The sequence below is a fragment of the Pterocles gutturalis genome, unplaced genomic scaffold (assembly GCF_000699245.1).
Source record: "Pterocles gutturalis isolate BGI_N339 unplaced genomic scaffold, ASM69924v1 scaffold26431, whole genome shotgun sequence".
In the NCBI taxonomy this organism is placed as follows: Eukaryota; Metazoa; Chordata; class Aves; order Pterocliformes; family Pteroclidae; genus Pterocles; species Pterocles gutturalis.
In genome coordinates, this window is record NW_010103812.1 from 24,726 (window position 1) to 41,542 (window position 16,817).

General features: G+C 36.6%; 1 protein-coding gene across 1 annotated transcript in view; it reads left to right on the forward strand.

The window, feature by feature from the left end:
- The first annotated feature begins 5,475 nt into the window (after nucleotides 1–5,475).
- SLC7A9 (solute carrier family 7 (amino acid transporter light chain, bo,+ system), member 9) overlaps nucleotides 5,476–16,817 on the forward strand; it is a 12,989-nt gene continuing 1,647 nt past the window's right edge. The window contains exons 1-11 of the mRNA XM_010086855.1: nucleotides 5,476–5,577; nucleotides 6,744–6,866; nucleotides 8,035–8,182; nucleotides 9,112–9,354; nucleotides 9,950–10,075; nucleotides 10,367–10,466; nucleotides 12,221–12,265; nucleotides 12,604–12,727; nucleotides 14,488–14,591; nucleotides 15,480–15,576; nucleotides 16,384–16,533. Of these exons, the coding sequence (XP_010085157.1) occupies nucleotides 6,765–6,866; nucleotides 8,035–8,182; nucleotides 9,112–9,354; nucleotides 9,950–10,075; nucleotides 10,367–10,466; nucleotides 12,221–12,265; nucleotides 12,604–12,727; nucleotides 14,488–14,591; nucleotides 15,480–15,576; nucleotides 16,384–16,533 (1,239 nt within the window). The 5' untranslated portion in view covers nucleotides 5,476–5,577; nucleotides 6,744–6,764. The remainder of the gene's footprint in view (nucleotides 5,578–6,743; nucleotides 6,867–8,034; nucleotides 8,183–9,111; nucleotides 9,355–9,949; nucleotides 10,076–10,366; nucleotides 10,467–12,220; nucleotides 12,266–12,603; nucleotides 12,728–14,487; nucleotides 14,592–15,479; nucleotides 15,577–16,383; nucleotides 16,534–16,817) is intronic.

Below are 16,817 nucleotides of genomic sequence, written 5' to 3' on the forward strand. Positions count from 1 at the left end.
AAACTGAAAACTTTATTAATACCAAATACATGCTACTGCACAAGATCCATCCTTTTGGAATGAACAGACAACATTCTCTGGTGTTAATTTCTCATTACAAATTAATTCCATACAGATGCACTGCCAATGAAACAACATTTTATCACCGTAACTGTATAATCAGTGAGTCAGATGCCAGTGCTGGAAAGTCTAGTCTATAACCTACTTTAAATTCTGTTCCAGTCAAGTAAGAGATTGACACAGTGCTGCTGAAACTCATTTTATCAAGGGAGCAGGAAAAGTAGACAGATTAAATAAAGGGGCATCAGGCAGACAAGTCTCAAGAAATAGATGCATCTGATCATAGCATGAAATAATAGTTAAGGGATGGAGTGATCAGCAGTTCGAGGATGGCCACCAAGGACTCCAGGAGAAGTAACTGGGCAAGACAGTACGACACTGTTTTACTTCAGCTGTCACACATGACTACCTTCCTTACCTTCTCCTTTTGTAGCTATATTAAAATCCCAACTCAAACACACAGCTGCCTTGTGCACAGTGATTCTTCTCCACAATGATGTTCTTCTTGCTCTGCTGCAGAAGACAGTAGGACACTGTTTTACTTCAGCTGTCACACGACTACCTTCCTTACCTTCTCCTTTTGTAGCTATATTAAAATCCCAACTCAAACACACAGCTGCCTTGTGCACAGTGATTCTTCTCCACAATGATGTTCTTCTTGCTCTGCTGCAGTACTCTGCAGGGGACAGGAAAGAGTTGCCACAGAGGTTAGAAATGAACAGGACAAGTTAGGATAGGATTTGAACCAACAGAAACGGTTGCTGGTACGTGTTCTTCCCTTTAAAACAGTATCAGATTGCTGCAAGAGAATGGTGTCACACAGTCCAATCCAACTCCATCTAATGTTTAATTAAGGATTAATTGTGGTCTGAAGATCAAAGGTGAAAAGAACAGCATCACGTTCACTACGAAGATGGCTCTGAGTTTTTCCGTCTTCACTGTGATAATAATTTCTCATACACATACGTGCAAGTATTCTGAACACTATTTAATATTTCTTAATTCTCCTTCCCACTGGTCATATGATTTTAATAATCTTGCAATTCCAAGCAGAAGCACAAACACTTCTTTCTCGGATTTTGGTATGAAAAAAATTGTTAGCCTATATAATCTAAAATAACACAGTCAAAAGGACAGGGGATCAAGACACTCTGCGGAGTGCTTCAGTACTCACCACTTTCTTCCTCAGCCAGAAATGGGCACACTAAAGATGCCGTCTTCCAAAGCCAGTGTTACCTGGTAAACCCTCCTTGATGAAACACCAGGGGAATGCAACCTGAATTTTGTATTCAAAAAGGAGATCAAAGTGAGGCGCCAGCTCCTCAAACAGAAGAACAGGAGGAGCTTTGCACTAGAGAAATCACTCATCCTGATCAGGCTTTGAACATTGTTAAAAGCTTTGGCTCCTGAAAGCTCTGTAAAAAAATTATTTCGATATAGTCAAGCCAGTTTTCTTCAGAGGCTGTCAAAATTCCTTCAGAACATCCTTAAGAAAAGACTCCTTGATTTTCTGTGATGTTTTGGATAGAACAACATAACCAGCATTTACAAGTCTCTGAACAGCTGTGCTTGAAAAAATCCCATAATAATAATAAAAAAAAAATTATCTTACTAAAAAATGTGCACCATTCAGGCAGGTCTAGTGCAAAACCTTTAGCAGACCTGAAGATCTTTTCAACAGCCCTACTTGTCACAGGGGCAAAACCAACTACTCTGTAACCAAGAACTAAGTAGGGAAAAAACCCACAGGTATTTAAAATCCATATACGCTATGGGCATTGAAAATTACATAGTCATCTGGTCTTTCCTGTTGACTCCCACAAGATGCAAAGATCTTGCAATCCAGTAGCATAACCCAGCATGGACACAGCTATTAAAACCAGACTGTTTTCTTATATTCCACTTGCAGGATGCCCGCAATTAATCAGAAAAAAAAAAAATTAGAGATAACAGCAGTGAGATCACTTCCTACAGCACATCTGTTAATGGCAGGATTCAAAGAATCACAGAATGGTTTGGGTTGGAAAGGATCCTAAAGATCATCGAGTTCCACCCCCCTCCATGGGCAGGGACACCTCCCACTAGCCCAGGTTGCTCAAAGCCTCATCCAGCCTGGCCTTGAACCCCTCCAGGGATGGGGCATCCACAGCTTCTCTGGGCAACCTGGGCCACTGCCTCACCACCCCCACAGTAAAAAATTGCTTCTTAATGTCTAGTCTAAATCTGCCCTCTTTCAGCTTATAACCATTACCCCTTGTCCTGTTGCTACACTCCCCGATAAAGAGCATTTCCCCATCTCTCCTGTAGCCCCCATTAGGTACTGGAAGAACAGGTGCAAGTAAACAGAGCAGTCCTCTGATTAAAATTTAGTAACCTGTTAAGTAGCAAGGTTAGAATGGAAAGTTCCCATGCTGAGATACTGCTAAGCTACAATTACAACCTGCAAGTTAGAATACTTACTATTTGCTTAAGCATTGGTCAAAGCAGAACATGCATTATTGCAAGCAGTAAATACCAACCCTAACAAACATTAACCTTTACTATTAGTGACTAATGATAATAAAAGGTGTATTTATACACTGTGCCCTTGCTGTTTCCTGAATTAAAGTTGAAAATTACTTTTTACGATTTAATTGGTAAATAGCATTTGAAAAGGTTCAAACTACGCTGCTTAGGCAGGACCAGCCCAGAGTTTGCTTCTGCAGCCCCGTGGAATGCGAACTCGTTGATCTCTCCATTGATGCATGCATTTGAGAGGGAAGGAGTCTTTTCCCATGGCTGTAAAATGCCATTTCTCTTGTCCATAAAGAAAATAACAGTAGAATCCTTGAACTCAGTGTTTACTTTTTCCTTAAGCTGCTGAGGAAAAGACATACTGCTGGTAAAATTGCAAATCCTTTAACAAGTTTATAGCATCCCAAGAAGTTTAACCCCTAAATCAACACCAGACAATAAATGAAGAGACTTTTCAATTTTTATAAGGAAACACAGGCTAGTTAAGGTCAAGTCACTGGCAGAGATTTAAGACACCTATTGAACAGATGGGAACACTCCAAATACACCTTCCAGGCTGACTAAAGAAACCGGGTTGCTTAGGCAAAAACTCAAACAACATATTTTCAATGTTGCCTTTATTGTATCTCAAGAAACAAACTAGAGAATAGATGCGATGCGTAAAGAAAAGACCTCTCAAAACATCATGAGATGTTGAAATAGCTAATGTGAAGCTTCCAGTACCTGAAGGGGGCTACAGGAGAGATGGGGAGGCACTCTATCAGAGAGTGTAGTGATAGGACAAGGGGCAATGGGTATAAGCTAAAAGAGGGTAAATTTAGACTAGACTTTAGGAAGAAATTTTTCACTATGAGGGTGGTGAGGCACTGGCACAGGGTGCCCAGAGAAGCTGTGGATGCCCCATCCCTGGAGGTGTTCAAGGCCAGGCTGGATGAGGCTTTGAGCAACCTGGGCCAGTGGGAGGTGTCCCTGCCCATGGCAGGGGGGTTGGAACTAGATGGTCTCTAAGGTCCCTTCAAACCCAAACCATTCTATGATTCTATGTGTAGAACATACAAAAATTCAAAGATTACCTACACTAAACCGAAAAAAATTCCTAAGCAAAACTGGACTTAATATGGAATTAGAGATTAAATACTCCATCATTTTTTCATCAAAATTACTTAAGTTTTTTTTCCCCTTTTTTTGTTGGTCTGGAAATGCCAGAGTAGAGATGATATGAAAGGTGTGGCTACTTCATTTCGAGAGACAAAGTTAAGCCCATAATATAATTCCCTTCCTTTTTCTTTTCACATTAGCTATTTCAACAGTGTCTGCAGCATTTCAGGAAAAACAGGAATGATAAGAAGATTATAAACCTCAAAGTTATCAGCTCTAGAGAACACAGAAGTACATTACATAATATCTGATCCCAAAGGAGGCATCTGCAAATGATGGATACAAAAACATTAGGATATTTAATACTCCATCACAATTACAGTGAAAAATGTTTTAAAGTCTTTGTAAAAGATGCAGAAGGAATAAGTTGCTGATATCTGCCTTTTCATATACTTGTAGTAAGACTAACATTTTAAGACTATTGTCTATATGCGTAGGAAAAAAAGAACTTTTAACCAACCATAATTCAGATGGTAATTTTTGAATAAGTAGTTAAGATGGAAGATCTTCTCTTGAAGTATAACCTATTTCTGTGAGAATTAAACCTGAAAAACAAAGAGGAAAAAGACAGTGAGTAAAAAAAAAAATACTGCTTTGGTTTTATTTTCAATACTGACATTACTTTGCAGTCTCAACGTGGAGAAAGTCATTCACAGCACAGTCTGGCTCAGCCATCACAAAACATGGCAAATATAAACCAATGTACTTCTGCTTCACATTGTTAGTCCATTTCTAGTCACAGATTTACATCAACGTTACAAAAGACAGGAAGTTGATCACGCCTGCATGCTTAAACAGAACATTAAAATAAAAAACAAACAAACTGTCCTATCATGCCAGGATACAGTTTTGTTGATCCTTAGCTCCAACAATTTGGTTTTATTTCCAATCCTGTACTACTATTGTTCACGAGGCACTATCTTAACAAGACAACAAATCTTACCATCAGTGACTAAAACCCAAATACCTTTTTGCTTTTAACAGTACGTGTTTATTGAAAAAAGGCAGCTGAAGCTAGATCAGGTTGATCAGGACTTACTGGTTTGGATGTCTTACAGGAAAGGAGCATTGCCAAAAACAATGAAGTGAAACACGATTAAGGGGTTTTTTGCAAGTATTTTAGGGATGAATAGCCAGAAGGGAAGAAGCTGCCTTACTTCACCATTCAGGATAACAATGCCATTTCCCTAGATATGCAATTGCATAGAAATAGGGAATGGCATTTTTCACTAAAGCAAGATTTGTAAACATTTACAAAAACAAAAAAGTAATTGGAACTGCAAGTGAAGGGAACAGAAGCTGCCCACTCAGCTGTCCTCAGGTTAATGAAAAACAAAGGAAATATTTCTGCTCACAGTCCCCTACCCTCTCAAGATAGAAACATCAACTAGTTTTATAGGATGCAGCTAACTTCTGGACAGATGCGTTAATGCTCCCATAATACAAAAAAATTCTTCAAAGTTATCTTTCCAAAGGAATTCTAAATTAGAAATTTCTTGATATAAAGTAATCAAAATAGACTCTTCAAATTATGGCTCACTCTCACTATGTAATAGACTACTTAGGTACTGGACAAACATTCTCACAAATGGAACAAAGACTTATTTTAAAAAAAAAAGATAAACTAATTGGGATGTTGGTTTACCTGTGGTTCCTATCTCAAAACTTCTTGGCTGAGAATGGGTTTAATAATTACCTTTTATAACCTCTGTACTTAAGGTGCTGCTGCTTTTGCGGATTTCAGACATGGACACGTCTTGCTGCCTAACTGGCTGGTAAATCTAACAGGAGAAATAAAGAAATACACTAGAGCCTGATTACACCAAACAAATAGGAATAAATAAGGTAAGTGGAAGTATGAATTGCTAAAAGGGGATGATTAAAACATTTTAAACTCAAGACTTTAAAGAGAGAAGCTGGGTACAAAGCTTTAATAAAATTCAGTGACCGAAGCCCTGCATTCCTTATGTGGGCAATTTTTTATTGTAATTTTAATCTTAAAAGTTGGATTTGTAATTATTCATGTTGGAAAAAAAAAACTTGAATTCAAAACATAAACTGGATGTCTTTATAGCCCAAATGTTTCTGAAGATCATTAGTACCAAGATAGGTGTTCTGTCAATTTAAAATGCTACAATTTTTATAGCCAAGGATTACTGGATACTAGCTAAATTGCCTGAACACAAAGCATCCCTGAATTACTGTCTGTATAACTGCAAAATAATCTTCAACATCCAGATTTTAGCAATTACAGCTGTAGAGTCTCAGGAGTGAAGAGACTTTTGACTGAATAAATTTAATAATCAGGACCTAACCTGATCAGTTTCGTTGACTCCCTCAGGTTGTATTTTATTCCAATGCTGTGGAAAACGAACAAAATCCTCACCAAAAAAAACCCCATTTAAATTTGAAAACAAACTATTTTCTATTCTTAGAATTAGAATGTATAGTATTCTAGAATGGTAGAAGACATTCACCCTGAGTCAACAGGGAGAAAACTGGTGTCTCTTTCTGAGGCAAAGAGCTGCTAATTAGACAATTACAGGAGACAACGTTTGGTTTAGCAGGTACTTACATCTCCAAGGACTTGGGACAAGGTTTAATTGAATGAAGATCAGAAAGAAGGTCTCCTAGATGAGAAAACAGACTAGCTTTTGGGAGAAAGATTAAATCTGTCTGGACCTCGGGGAGAATTCAAAGGAAGGCCTAGCTATAAACCCGAGACTGTTCCGCAAGGACACCCTCTCCACTGAATGTAACCTGAGAGAGAAGATACAAAGACCTTCACTGCCCCTGGGTACGAGGAAAATCCACAGCAAGACAGGCGGACCAGGTGAAGTGCACTGCCCTACCTTGTCAATTTAATTTCCAGGGAAGCCCTTTGCCTGTGAGCAAGTGCGTGTGTTTTATGTTTTCTGGCAATATTTAACTACACTATTTTGGACCCATACCAATAGGAAAAACTCAAGGAAACAATACCATAGACTGATATTTTGTTTTTATTTCTTTAGAGATCTCAGCAAGTAAAACAAATGGATGAAGCCAGCTTGAGGAAAAGAAGAGAGGACAAAGGAAAAGAGGATGGACAATCCACTCAGAGTCATGAAGCCCAAAAGACGAACCTACAAAAGCAGGCAAACCTACCCCCGCACCCCGCCTAGGCTGCGTGCACGGAGGGGCTGGCAGAGGGAGGCAGGAGGGGGGTGTCTGTGCACATGTCATCGGACAAAACGTGCAACTGTGCCCCAGCTGAGCAGGGATGTGCTAGTAGCTTGATGCTGTGGTTCGTTTACATTTCAGGAAACTCCTAAATACTAGTTAAATAGCTCTGATATAAACACAATTTAAAAGAAGATGCATTTTTTTAAGTCTTTGAATTATTTTAATTTACAATAACTTCAACATCAATTAAGTGAGAGACAAACTTTACTGTTTCTTTCCACGTGTACTTTTCAGAGGCTGAACGGATTGTTCATCTTATTGCTTCTGAAAGTTCTGTTAGTGTTTATGGCCAGAAAATAGCCGCTGGCACAGAAAGACAAGTGAAAATGTCTCCTCCGTAAAATTATGGATGCTTTAGAAAACAGACATGCCTCTCCAGAACGAGTAGAATTCCTCTTTAAATTTAAATAACCTGCAAAAAGATTCCTATGTAGTTTTAGTTTGGTGCTAAAACCAGAAATATGTTATTAATCTAGCCCTAACTAAAAGGAAAACTTAAGCCTATGCTACTGTTTTTTAAGCAGGAGATGCCTCAAGTTTTAGTAGTTTCATGAAATATGTACGTTAATATAAAGTCAGGAGAACATGATCTTTTCATCACCTGGCAGTATCAAGATAATTCCTGTGCACAAATACTTCAAGCAAGGAGAGAAAAATAACTGCTATAATTTAAAAAAAAAAAAGACTCAATCCAAGAGAGCAAATTTTTGAATCTTAGAAAATTCAGAACTCCTCAACTGCTCATGAAAGAATTCCAGTGTTTCATCAGATGTTCACCTGTACAAGGTCAGATTTGAGACCCACATGATTCAAAGGATGGTTTAATAAAGCAAATACATAGGCAGGCAAAGTCCAAACAACTGTACTTTTGGAAACAACGCGAGTACGCCACAGGGTGTGTATGCATCTTGGAAAGAAAAGAGAAACTTCATATCGTTTAACACATTACTTTGTAGAAGCTATATGCTGAAAGCTGAAAAAAAATGTCAGTAATGATAATTACTGTAATTGTATTATACTGAAATGTAATTATTGAATTATTAGAAATTACTTTACCAAAGTGTCTCATTTTATTTCAAGGTGGGCCTCATCAGTGGAATCTGTATGATTATTGGTACAATTATTGGCTCAGGGATCTTTGTTTCTCCAAAATCAGTACTTGCCAACGTTGGAGCTGTGGGTCCTTGTTTAACCATCTGGGCAGCCTGTGGACTTCTTGCAACATTAGGTAAATGAGTCAACAAAGAATCTGAATCTTTGCTTAAATCTTTATCTACTGTTTCTGCATACTACTGTAATTTCACAAATTAGCTAATAGCACCTAGACCAAAATCAGTCATATCTTGATGACTGTTATCAGTACTCAGGCAAAAATTTAAAATACGTACTGTTTATAAGAATTTTTTTTAAATTCTAAAGCACATTTTCAGTTCATTTTGAAAGCAAGTTTTAGTTTAGCTTACTTCATCCACTAATGGTAATACAGAGAATACTTTTCTACTCAAATCCCAAGCAAAATGTGAAATTTACTGGTGGTGAGATAGGTACTTCTGCTGGTTTTTTCACCTGTGTAATTGTGTAAATCTTATCTGAAAATTTAGCACTAAGCACCTCAAAATATTTCAAGAAGTAAAACAAAAAGGAATTCTTTGGGCATTGTGACAGGTATACAGCACATGCAGAAAACCTTTACGCAAGTTACCAGCTACAGCAGTAATCTAGAAGTATCACTGCACTTTAAATCTGAGCTTAGCAGACATTTTACTTCAAAGCTGTACAGCAATTCCATTTTTTTCTAGTTTCAAAAAGGTAGGTCAGTCAGTGCAATCGTCACTTCTTACAGTGTTGGTTAGAAATCTAATATGAAATCAGAATGTTTGTGCTTTCTTTGCTGAAGTCTTAAACCCCAATAATAGTAAATTCTGGACTGTAACTTAATAGTTTCAGTGTATTTTTTCCAATTGCTCACAAGTAACTACAATGTTATTTTACATATGTAGTAAAATGTACAAAAACATGAAAAGAATAATGATGCATTGTACACATCCATTTCCTTAACTTTTCTACCTATTAAAAAAGTTACCATCTGTTCTAGCCCATCATAGCTTAAGAAGTGTATGAACTAAACCAGTAATAAATGCTTTTCTTGTTACTCAGGTGCACTTTGTTTTGCTGAACTTGGTACAATGATCACAAAATCCGGGGGAGAATATCCTTACCTTATGGAGGCATTTGGCCCAATTCCAGCATTTTTGTTCTCTTGGACAAGCTTGCTGGTTACAAAACCGTCTTCATTTGCAATCATCTGTCTCAGCTTTGCGGAATACGCATCAGCTCCTTTTTACCCAGGTTGCGATCCACCCCAAATTGTCATCAAGTGTCTTGCAGCAGCTGCCATTGGTAAGAGTCATACTAAGAAAGACAAGGTCCAGAACCACACAGTGATTTCTGTTTGGCCCCATCAATGAATGCGTTTCAGCACAGTGAGACTTCAGGAGGTTAATCTTCACGAAGACACCAGGAAGTAACCCTACACTGACAGCAGCAGAGAGCTTTGGAACACACCACAGCAACTCCTTCCCACAATAGCTAGTTCAGCATATAAAAGGATAGGTTTCAAAATGGTTCGTTCCTAGTCTAATTATTAGCTTCTTTATTAAGATAGATACAGCTGTGTACTGAATGCTTTCTCTAGCAGAAAAGGATCAAGCCTGGAAATACTATTTCTGTATTAATCAGATGGTGTGCATCTTCAATTTTTTTTTTGTTTTGTTAAGGGCACTATCAAAATCTAACTCAGAAAACTGTTTTTTCCTCACTATTTAAAATCTTATCCAAACATAGTATGTTAAAACTATATCAATAATATAGACAAACAGTGGGAGGAAAAAGCAGTACAGTAAATAAGGAGCAGGAAAAGGGGATTTTTAGGAGGCAACTTTTCTTTCTATTCTGACAAATTTAATGCAGAAATTTAAACACTTATTTCTTTTAGTGACAATTACAACAGTGAATTCACTGAGTGTGAAGCTGGGAAGCTATCTCCAGAATTTTCTCACGGCTGCTAAAATGATCATTGTCACAATCATTATTGTGAGTGGAATTGTTCTCGTTGCACAAGGTAAACAAATATACTTTACTTGCAAAAATTATTTTAGCTTCTGCTATGACCATTAAAAAATTCCCCACTGATAGAAGTGACACAACAGTAAGGCTCTGTTCCAGATCTCTTGGGAACTATGGTACGCACCCTTTTAGATATGGGAGGGTGGGTGGGAAATGCAACACTACAGATCAAATAATAAAAATCGTTATTTCAAAACATGAAACAGATGTTGGAATGTTTCTTCAGCTGGTGGGGATTAAAAGAATTAATTTCAACACTCATCAGTAATCTATGCCTTATTTGCAGGAAAAACTGAAAACTTTAAAGGTTCTTTCAAGGACGGTAAAATCTCTGTTAGTTCTCTCGGTCTGGCATTTTATAATGGACTCTGGGCCTATGATGGATGGTAAGGCATCTTTACTCACATTAACGGTTACAGTTTAACAGCCTTTAACCCATTTACTCTCTCCCTGTAGAGCTCAAAGATATGATCCAAAAAAATTAACATCTAGCTTCTTGTTAAGAATCTCTTAATGAATTCTGGAAAAAGAACACCAGTCTGGTTAAAACAAAACAAAACAAAAACCAAACAAACAACAAGCAAACAAAAAACCCCCCAGACTCCCAACCCCCCAAACGAACCTCATGTTGCTGTTTATTAGGGAAAGAAACCATACTAAATCCTGGAAGCACGACTGCTTTGCTGCTGGAGGTGCTTAGATACTGTAGGAATGAGGAGAATATAACAGTTTAATTCCATTATGTTATGCATAAGTGCCTTCCCAAGCCCCTACAGGTTACCCCATCAAATTCTATTTCTTGTGAAATATGATTAAAAAAAAGTATCAGAATTCATAAGGTTCAACTTCCAAAATTTTTCTTAATCAGTTTCATTAGTGTAAAAACGCGGAAGTCTTCTTCCCCAAGAAGCTTTCCATTTTAAATCTCCACATCTGTTTATCCATTATCATCTACTATATTAGATTTAAGAAAACACATTTGAAAATAATCACAGATACAGATGGATTTAAGTTTACATTTATGTTCTACATCCAGTATTTATATTTAATACTTAGAAAAGTGCTTCCCAGAACTGTTTTCATAAGAATAAATATATTTACTGGCAGAAATATTTAACCTCTGCCACACTCCAGAAAAGTTACATGTTTAATTTCCTGACGCTAAAGGGAATGGTAGTTGGTCTAGGGCTCTGTTGGCACAAATCTAGCATCAAAGTCTGATCCATTAATGCGATTCTTAAGTGTCCAAGCTGTAAAAGTTAGCATATAGATCCATATTTTGGAAGGAGTTAAGAATATAAATCTTAACTTACAACACAGCAAATCCCATTTAGATGCTTAAAACTGAATTTATTTTTAAATGGATTACTCTTTCAGGTTCTATTTCCAAGCTTGAGTGTCTCAACTCAGGCACGCAGGTCTCCTAATTCAGACATTCACCTAGATTTTTTTTAAGGGGGCAGGGAAGCTAGTGCCTATGTAATTATTTCAACATGTAACCACCAGGCACTGGTTGAAAATTAGCCTGTTGAACTGTAAATACCAACTCCTCCTCACATTTTCAGAAGTGGATGAGTAAAAATGCTGTTTCAATCTGGTCTACATGCGCTAGCAAAAATTAGTATCTGGAAATTATAACTCTGATGGGTGTAATCCTTCAAAAGGTTTTCATGCCAGTTTTCTAGAGAATATGACTTACGGAACAATTGTGAAACATTAGCAGACTTGCTTCAGTCCTTGCAACGGGTACGCTTGTGCTTTTATTTGAAAACACTCCGATATGGCAAAGCCTGAAGTTTGAAAGCAATCTTGTAAATTTGAGATAAATGTCTGCCAAATTTTTTTTTTGTTATTCTGGAATATTTTATCGAAGAAATAAGACAATCTCATTTCAAAATCTCAGAAATACTTACTTCTAAAACTGTGAGGAGGAAAAGAGAATGGAGGAAAAGATGGTGAATCAAGAGGCTGACATTTCTATAAGAAGTTTTACCACTTAAAAGATTGGTTGTACCTTTTTTTTTTTTTTAAACTGAAACAGTAAAAACCAGTAACACAAGAAATAGTACCTGACTTCATAACACATTGGTATTTTAACACCTGATGGCTCATAATATTGCATGGATGTTTTTCCTTCCAGGAATCAACTGAATTACATCACAGAAGAACTTAAAAATCCTTACAGGTAAAACTATGTAAGAAAGCAGCGTTTCTAACAACAAAAATCAAACACTTAATATTTTTGTACAAGCAGGGATATATTTTGGTTTGTTCTTAAAAGCAATGGTTATTCAAGGTTTGAGCACTAACAGACAAAGCTAATTAGCACCTATTACAGGCTTCATAAATTTGCATGAATTTGTATTTTCCCTTTTTTAAAATCCTGATTTCCATGGCTCTACAGTAAAGAAACGTAAATACACCTAAAGAGCATATGGGGAAAAGTAAGAGTCCACAGTTTACTATGAGAACTCTACCAGTGATGTAGCAATGCTGATGGAGTCTTACTTTTGCATCCTTCAGAAATCTACTGCTATCTATAATTATTGGAATCCCCTTGGTTACAGTTTGTTACGTTCTGATAAACATTTCATATTTCACCGTAATGACTTCAACAGAACTCCTGCAGTCCCAGGCAGTTGCTGTGGTAAGCCACTTTATTTTGTAATAGAGCATCTGAAGAAGGCTGTGTGCATTAAAGTCATGAGCAAAAAGGAACCTGCAATTTTCCTTAAGATACAGTTAACTTCTGTCTAAGCTGTCAGTATCACCTTCTTCCCCAATATCTACTGTTGTTTCTTTAACTAAAATTTATTTCAGTAATGCTTCACTTAAACAGTGGTTCTGCCAGATCCGCCCCACCCCCCAAAAAAAAAAAAAAAAAGAACCTAGAGGAATGCAGTCTTCAGCTAACATTTTGTAAACACTGCAGCTCAGAGCTCGACTGTTTTCCATAAGCACCGAAAAAGATGGAAGGAAAAATAACACCTGACTGCTGCTTTACCCTTTTCATTGTTTCTAGTATTTCTGAGAAACAAGCACATGCAAAATGACAGCAGATCAAAGTTTGTAGTTCTGGAGATAACAGCAAGTAGTCCATAACTCAATTCCTCCTTATTCTTGCTTTTGTTCTTAACAAAGCTAAGAAGTATCCTTTTTACATTATTGCAACACATACTATTACAGATTAAAAAGGTTATGTCAATTTTCTAAAATCTTGACAAACACATCTGTCCCTTCAGTCCCCCTCAGTAAATTTTCTGAGGGACATTTGTCTCTCAAACAACTGGTGAGAGGTCATGCACCAATTTTTCCTAATGTTCCTTTTTGTGGAAAACAAGCAGCATGTAACATGCACACAAAATAAAGCATAGCACAGTGAAGTAGTACGCTAACGTAGAAATACCTAAAAATGTTAAAAAATAACAACTTTAAAACGTAGAACTTGGTGCAAACGTGACGCTGAAATGCACCCAGGAGATACAGCAGTGTACCTATCAAGTTATATCTTGTTTAAGAACTAGTCCTCTTCAATCCACCACTAAACTTACAAATGGAGCACCCATCAGCTAGCCCTAAACTCATCAGACTAAATTAACAACAAAATGTTGGAACTTCCACTGAGCAGTACAAAGGCAGCACAGCAAAAGGAGTGCATAAGTCTGTACATCTGTAAGGAGACTTCTTGCTTTGCACTGACGCGTGTCCTACTTACTACTGGACAAAGCAACAACACTGATGTTTCACTTCTGCAAAACCAGGATGCTTTATGCTTGACTTAATAAAATTAGCCACACCCCAACTAAAAACCCAAAACCTACCTGTCTAAGTAGTTTTAATTAAAATTCATTTACAGTAGATCAACTACCTACATTAGATCTCATCCATCCTGCAGTAACAACTAACATATCATGGCACAGGTAAAAACTGAAATGCAGTGAAAGACCTTAGCAAGTCTGTCCTTTACACATTCACCCATAAGGCCTAGATTGTCATGCTGTCACTACTAGTGTTCCTCCTTCTATATAGGTTGAAACCACCTTGTGTGGCTCTCTGCTGCAATGCTATCTTTCTTTTGGTTTTGCAGACACTTCCCCAAACCAGGTGTTTTTAACAGAACTTAATTTCTATATATTTTTTACATCTGTCTCCCAATGTTTCCTACAGATGCTGCACTTCAAACACCATGACAGCTATATTGCACTCTAGAGTGGTTCATGAATTCATCCAGGTCTTCATTTGGCAAAGCATTCTTTAATAACTACATAAAATATATGACATATGCTTTCATTGGTAACATACCTTAGATACTCATTTACTGTACTTTTAAAGAGGCTGCAACATTACTGAATATACCAAATAGTAGTTAAAATTACAGAACTGATTAATTTTAACTCCATATCCCAGACATTCGGATATCGAGTCCTTTATCCAGGCGCTTGGATAGTTCCTCTCTTTGTGGCTCTTTCTGCACTTGGATCTGCCAATGGGACCTGTTTTACTGCAGGCAGGTAAGTTCCCATTCTAGGTATCTTAGAATGAAAGCTTGTAAAGGATAGAAAAACTTATATATACATTTATGTATCTATACACCCACAGATAACAGACATTCTTCTGATCCAAATGTACAAAATGTAATTAAAAAGTACCTACACATTTAGCAATATTGTCTATTTTTCAAAAAGAAACAGTGGCTATGCAGGTTTGAAATATTAGAAAATAAGATCTCTTATTCTTAATTCAAAGCAGGTATAGCACAAAAGGTATTTTTTCACCTGCCATCAAGTTTAAAGCCAATAATTAAACAGTTAAAAAACTACCAGTAAAAACATGACTGCACCACTTGCAATAAAGATAAGAATTGTAAAGAGAAGCTATTCATTCCTACCAGTTGTTCAACGCTTCTATTTACTGCTTAAAAATATTTTAAATTTCAAATCCATCTGAATACGATGGCACTGTAAAAACCAATTTTTTGACAGAAGGTTGTCAACATAGCTTTTTGATATGAAGCAAGTTAAAAAGAAAATATTTAATTAAGAGGGATACAATAGCTAACATTTTTTTTCCAAAATATTTTTTAAATTAAATGTGCAAAAGAATGATTCTGAAATTAGTTTCAAGGTCACTACTTTAATACTGGTTCAGAATTAACTTCAAGTTCACTGCTTTAATACTGTTAATTTCCCTTATTTCAGTCTACTAGACTACTCCTTAAATCCTATTGCATATTGAAAGGAAAAACTAATGAAATTATACCATATAACAAACCTGAAAATGAATGGTACTTTCTGTTTTGTTTTTTTTGTTTGTTTGTTTTTTGTTTTTTTTTCTTTTGGTAATGCCACTTAAAATCTAGGTGCCACACTAACTAGATTTCCTTGGTTTTGTTTTGTCAGACTTGTTTATGTTGCAGGTCGTGAAGGGCACATGCTAAAGGTGCTATCTTACGTTAGTGTTAAGCATTTAACACCAGCACCTGCTATCATATTTCACGTAAGTATATATTCTAAGTACAGAAAAATTATCAAGAAAAATTATCCAGGAATACATGCCTTCACAATTTCTTACCAGCAGTCTTATCATGTATCTTTGACTAGCTAGACAAGAAAGTTGGTAAATACGTATTAGGAAAAAAGACTATATAAAAACCCCCGACTTCTCAATTTGAACAGTTTCATTACAGAACTGGATTTCAATATCAAAATGTTTAAGAATCCATAGCATGAAATCCAATCCAAAACCTAAATGAATTGTTAGTACTAGGCAAATCCTTTATTTCACAGGATGCCTGAAGGCAAGTTATCACTACCCTATTTCTCCCCTGCAAGAATACACTTAGATCTCACTAAAAAAAAACCCCATATATATTCAGTAAATACATTTTAAAAATAAATCTAGAATGATAATTTTATTTTATCTATTTACCTTATCTTCAAGGTAAAACAAGATAAATTCAAAATTCAATTGCTCAACTCCTAGTAACTTTAATAACCTAAAAATATATTTAGGACCTTCACTTCCTCCGAGATTATGCAGTCAACAAAAAAACAGATTAACACATACAAATTTTAAGTCTTTTGACTTAAAATGGAATTCAGATTGCACACAAAAATAAACACATGTTGGCAGGATGTGGACACTGTTTTTTGAAGGTGCTGCAATACATTTACACACAAATGTTTAAGCAAATGCATTCACAGATCACACTCTGCAACATTGGAAACATACGCCCATACTGACACAAGTAAAATTCAGTCTTCTTTTATAATGGACTATACCAATTTTTGTTTTCATTTTTAGGCGGCCGTTGCTATTATTTATGTTATCCCTGGTGATATTAACACACTCATAAATTATTTTAGTTTCGCAGTCTGGATGTTTTATGGTTCAACTGTACTTGCACTCATTGTTATGAGGTTTACAAGAAAGGAACTCAGGAGACCAATCAAGGTAAGTAAACCGCTCAGTATGGCTTTTCCTTCATTCCCATAAATACTGAAACACAAACTCATCCTATATATTCAGCTATTTAAACAACATCCTCAGGTAGACTCCTTGTTTGGTTGGGTTTTTTTTCCCCCCTTAACTAAAACCTAGACATTTATTTGTAGTTCATCTCTTTGTTCCAGGTTTGCACAAGGACAACGCTCATAAGGACTGGGAAAACACTGTTTTTTTTCACTTGCACAGACTACTGACACAAGCCAAATTTTCAGGGATGGGTGACTGCGATC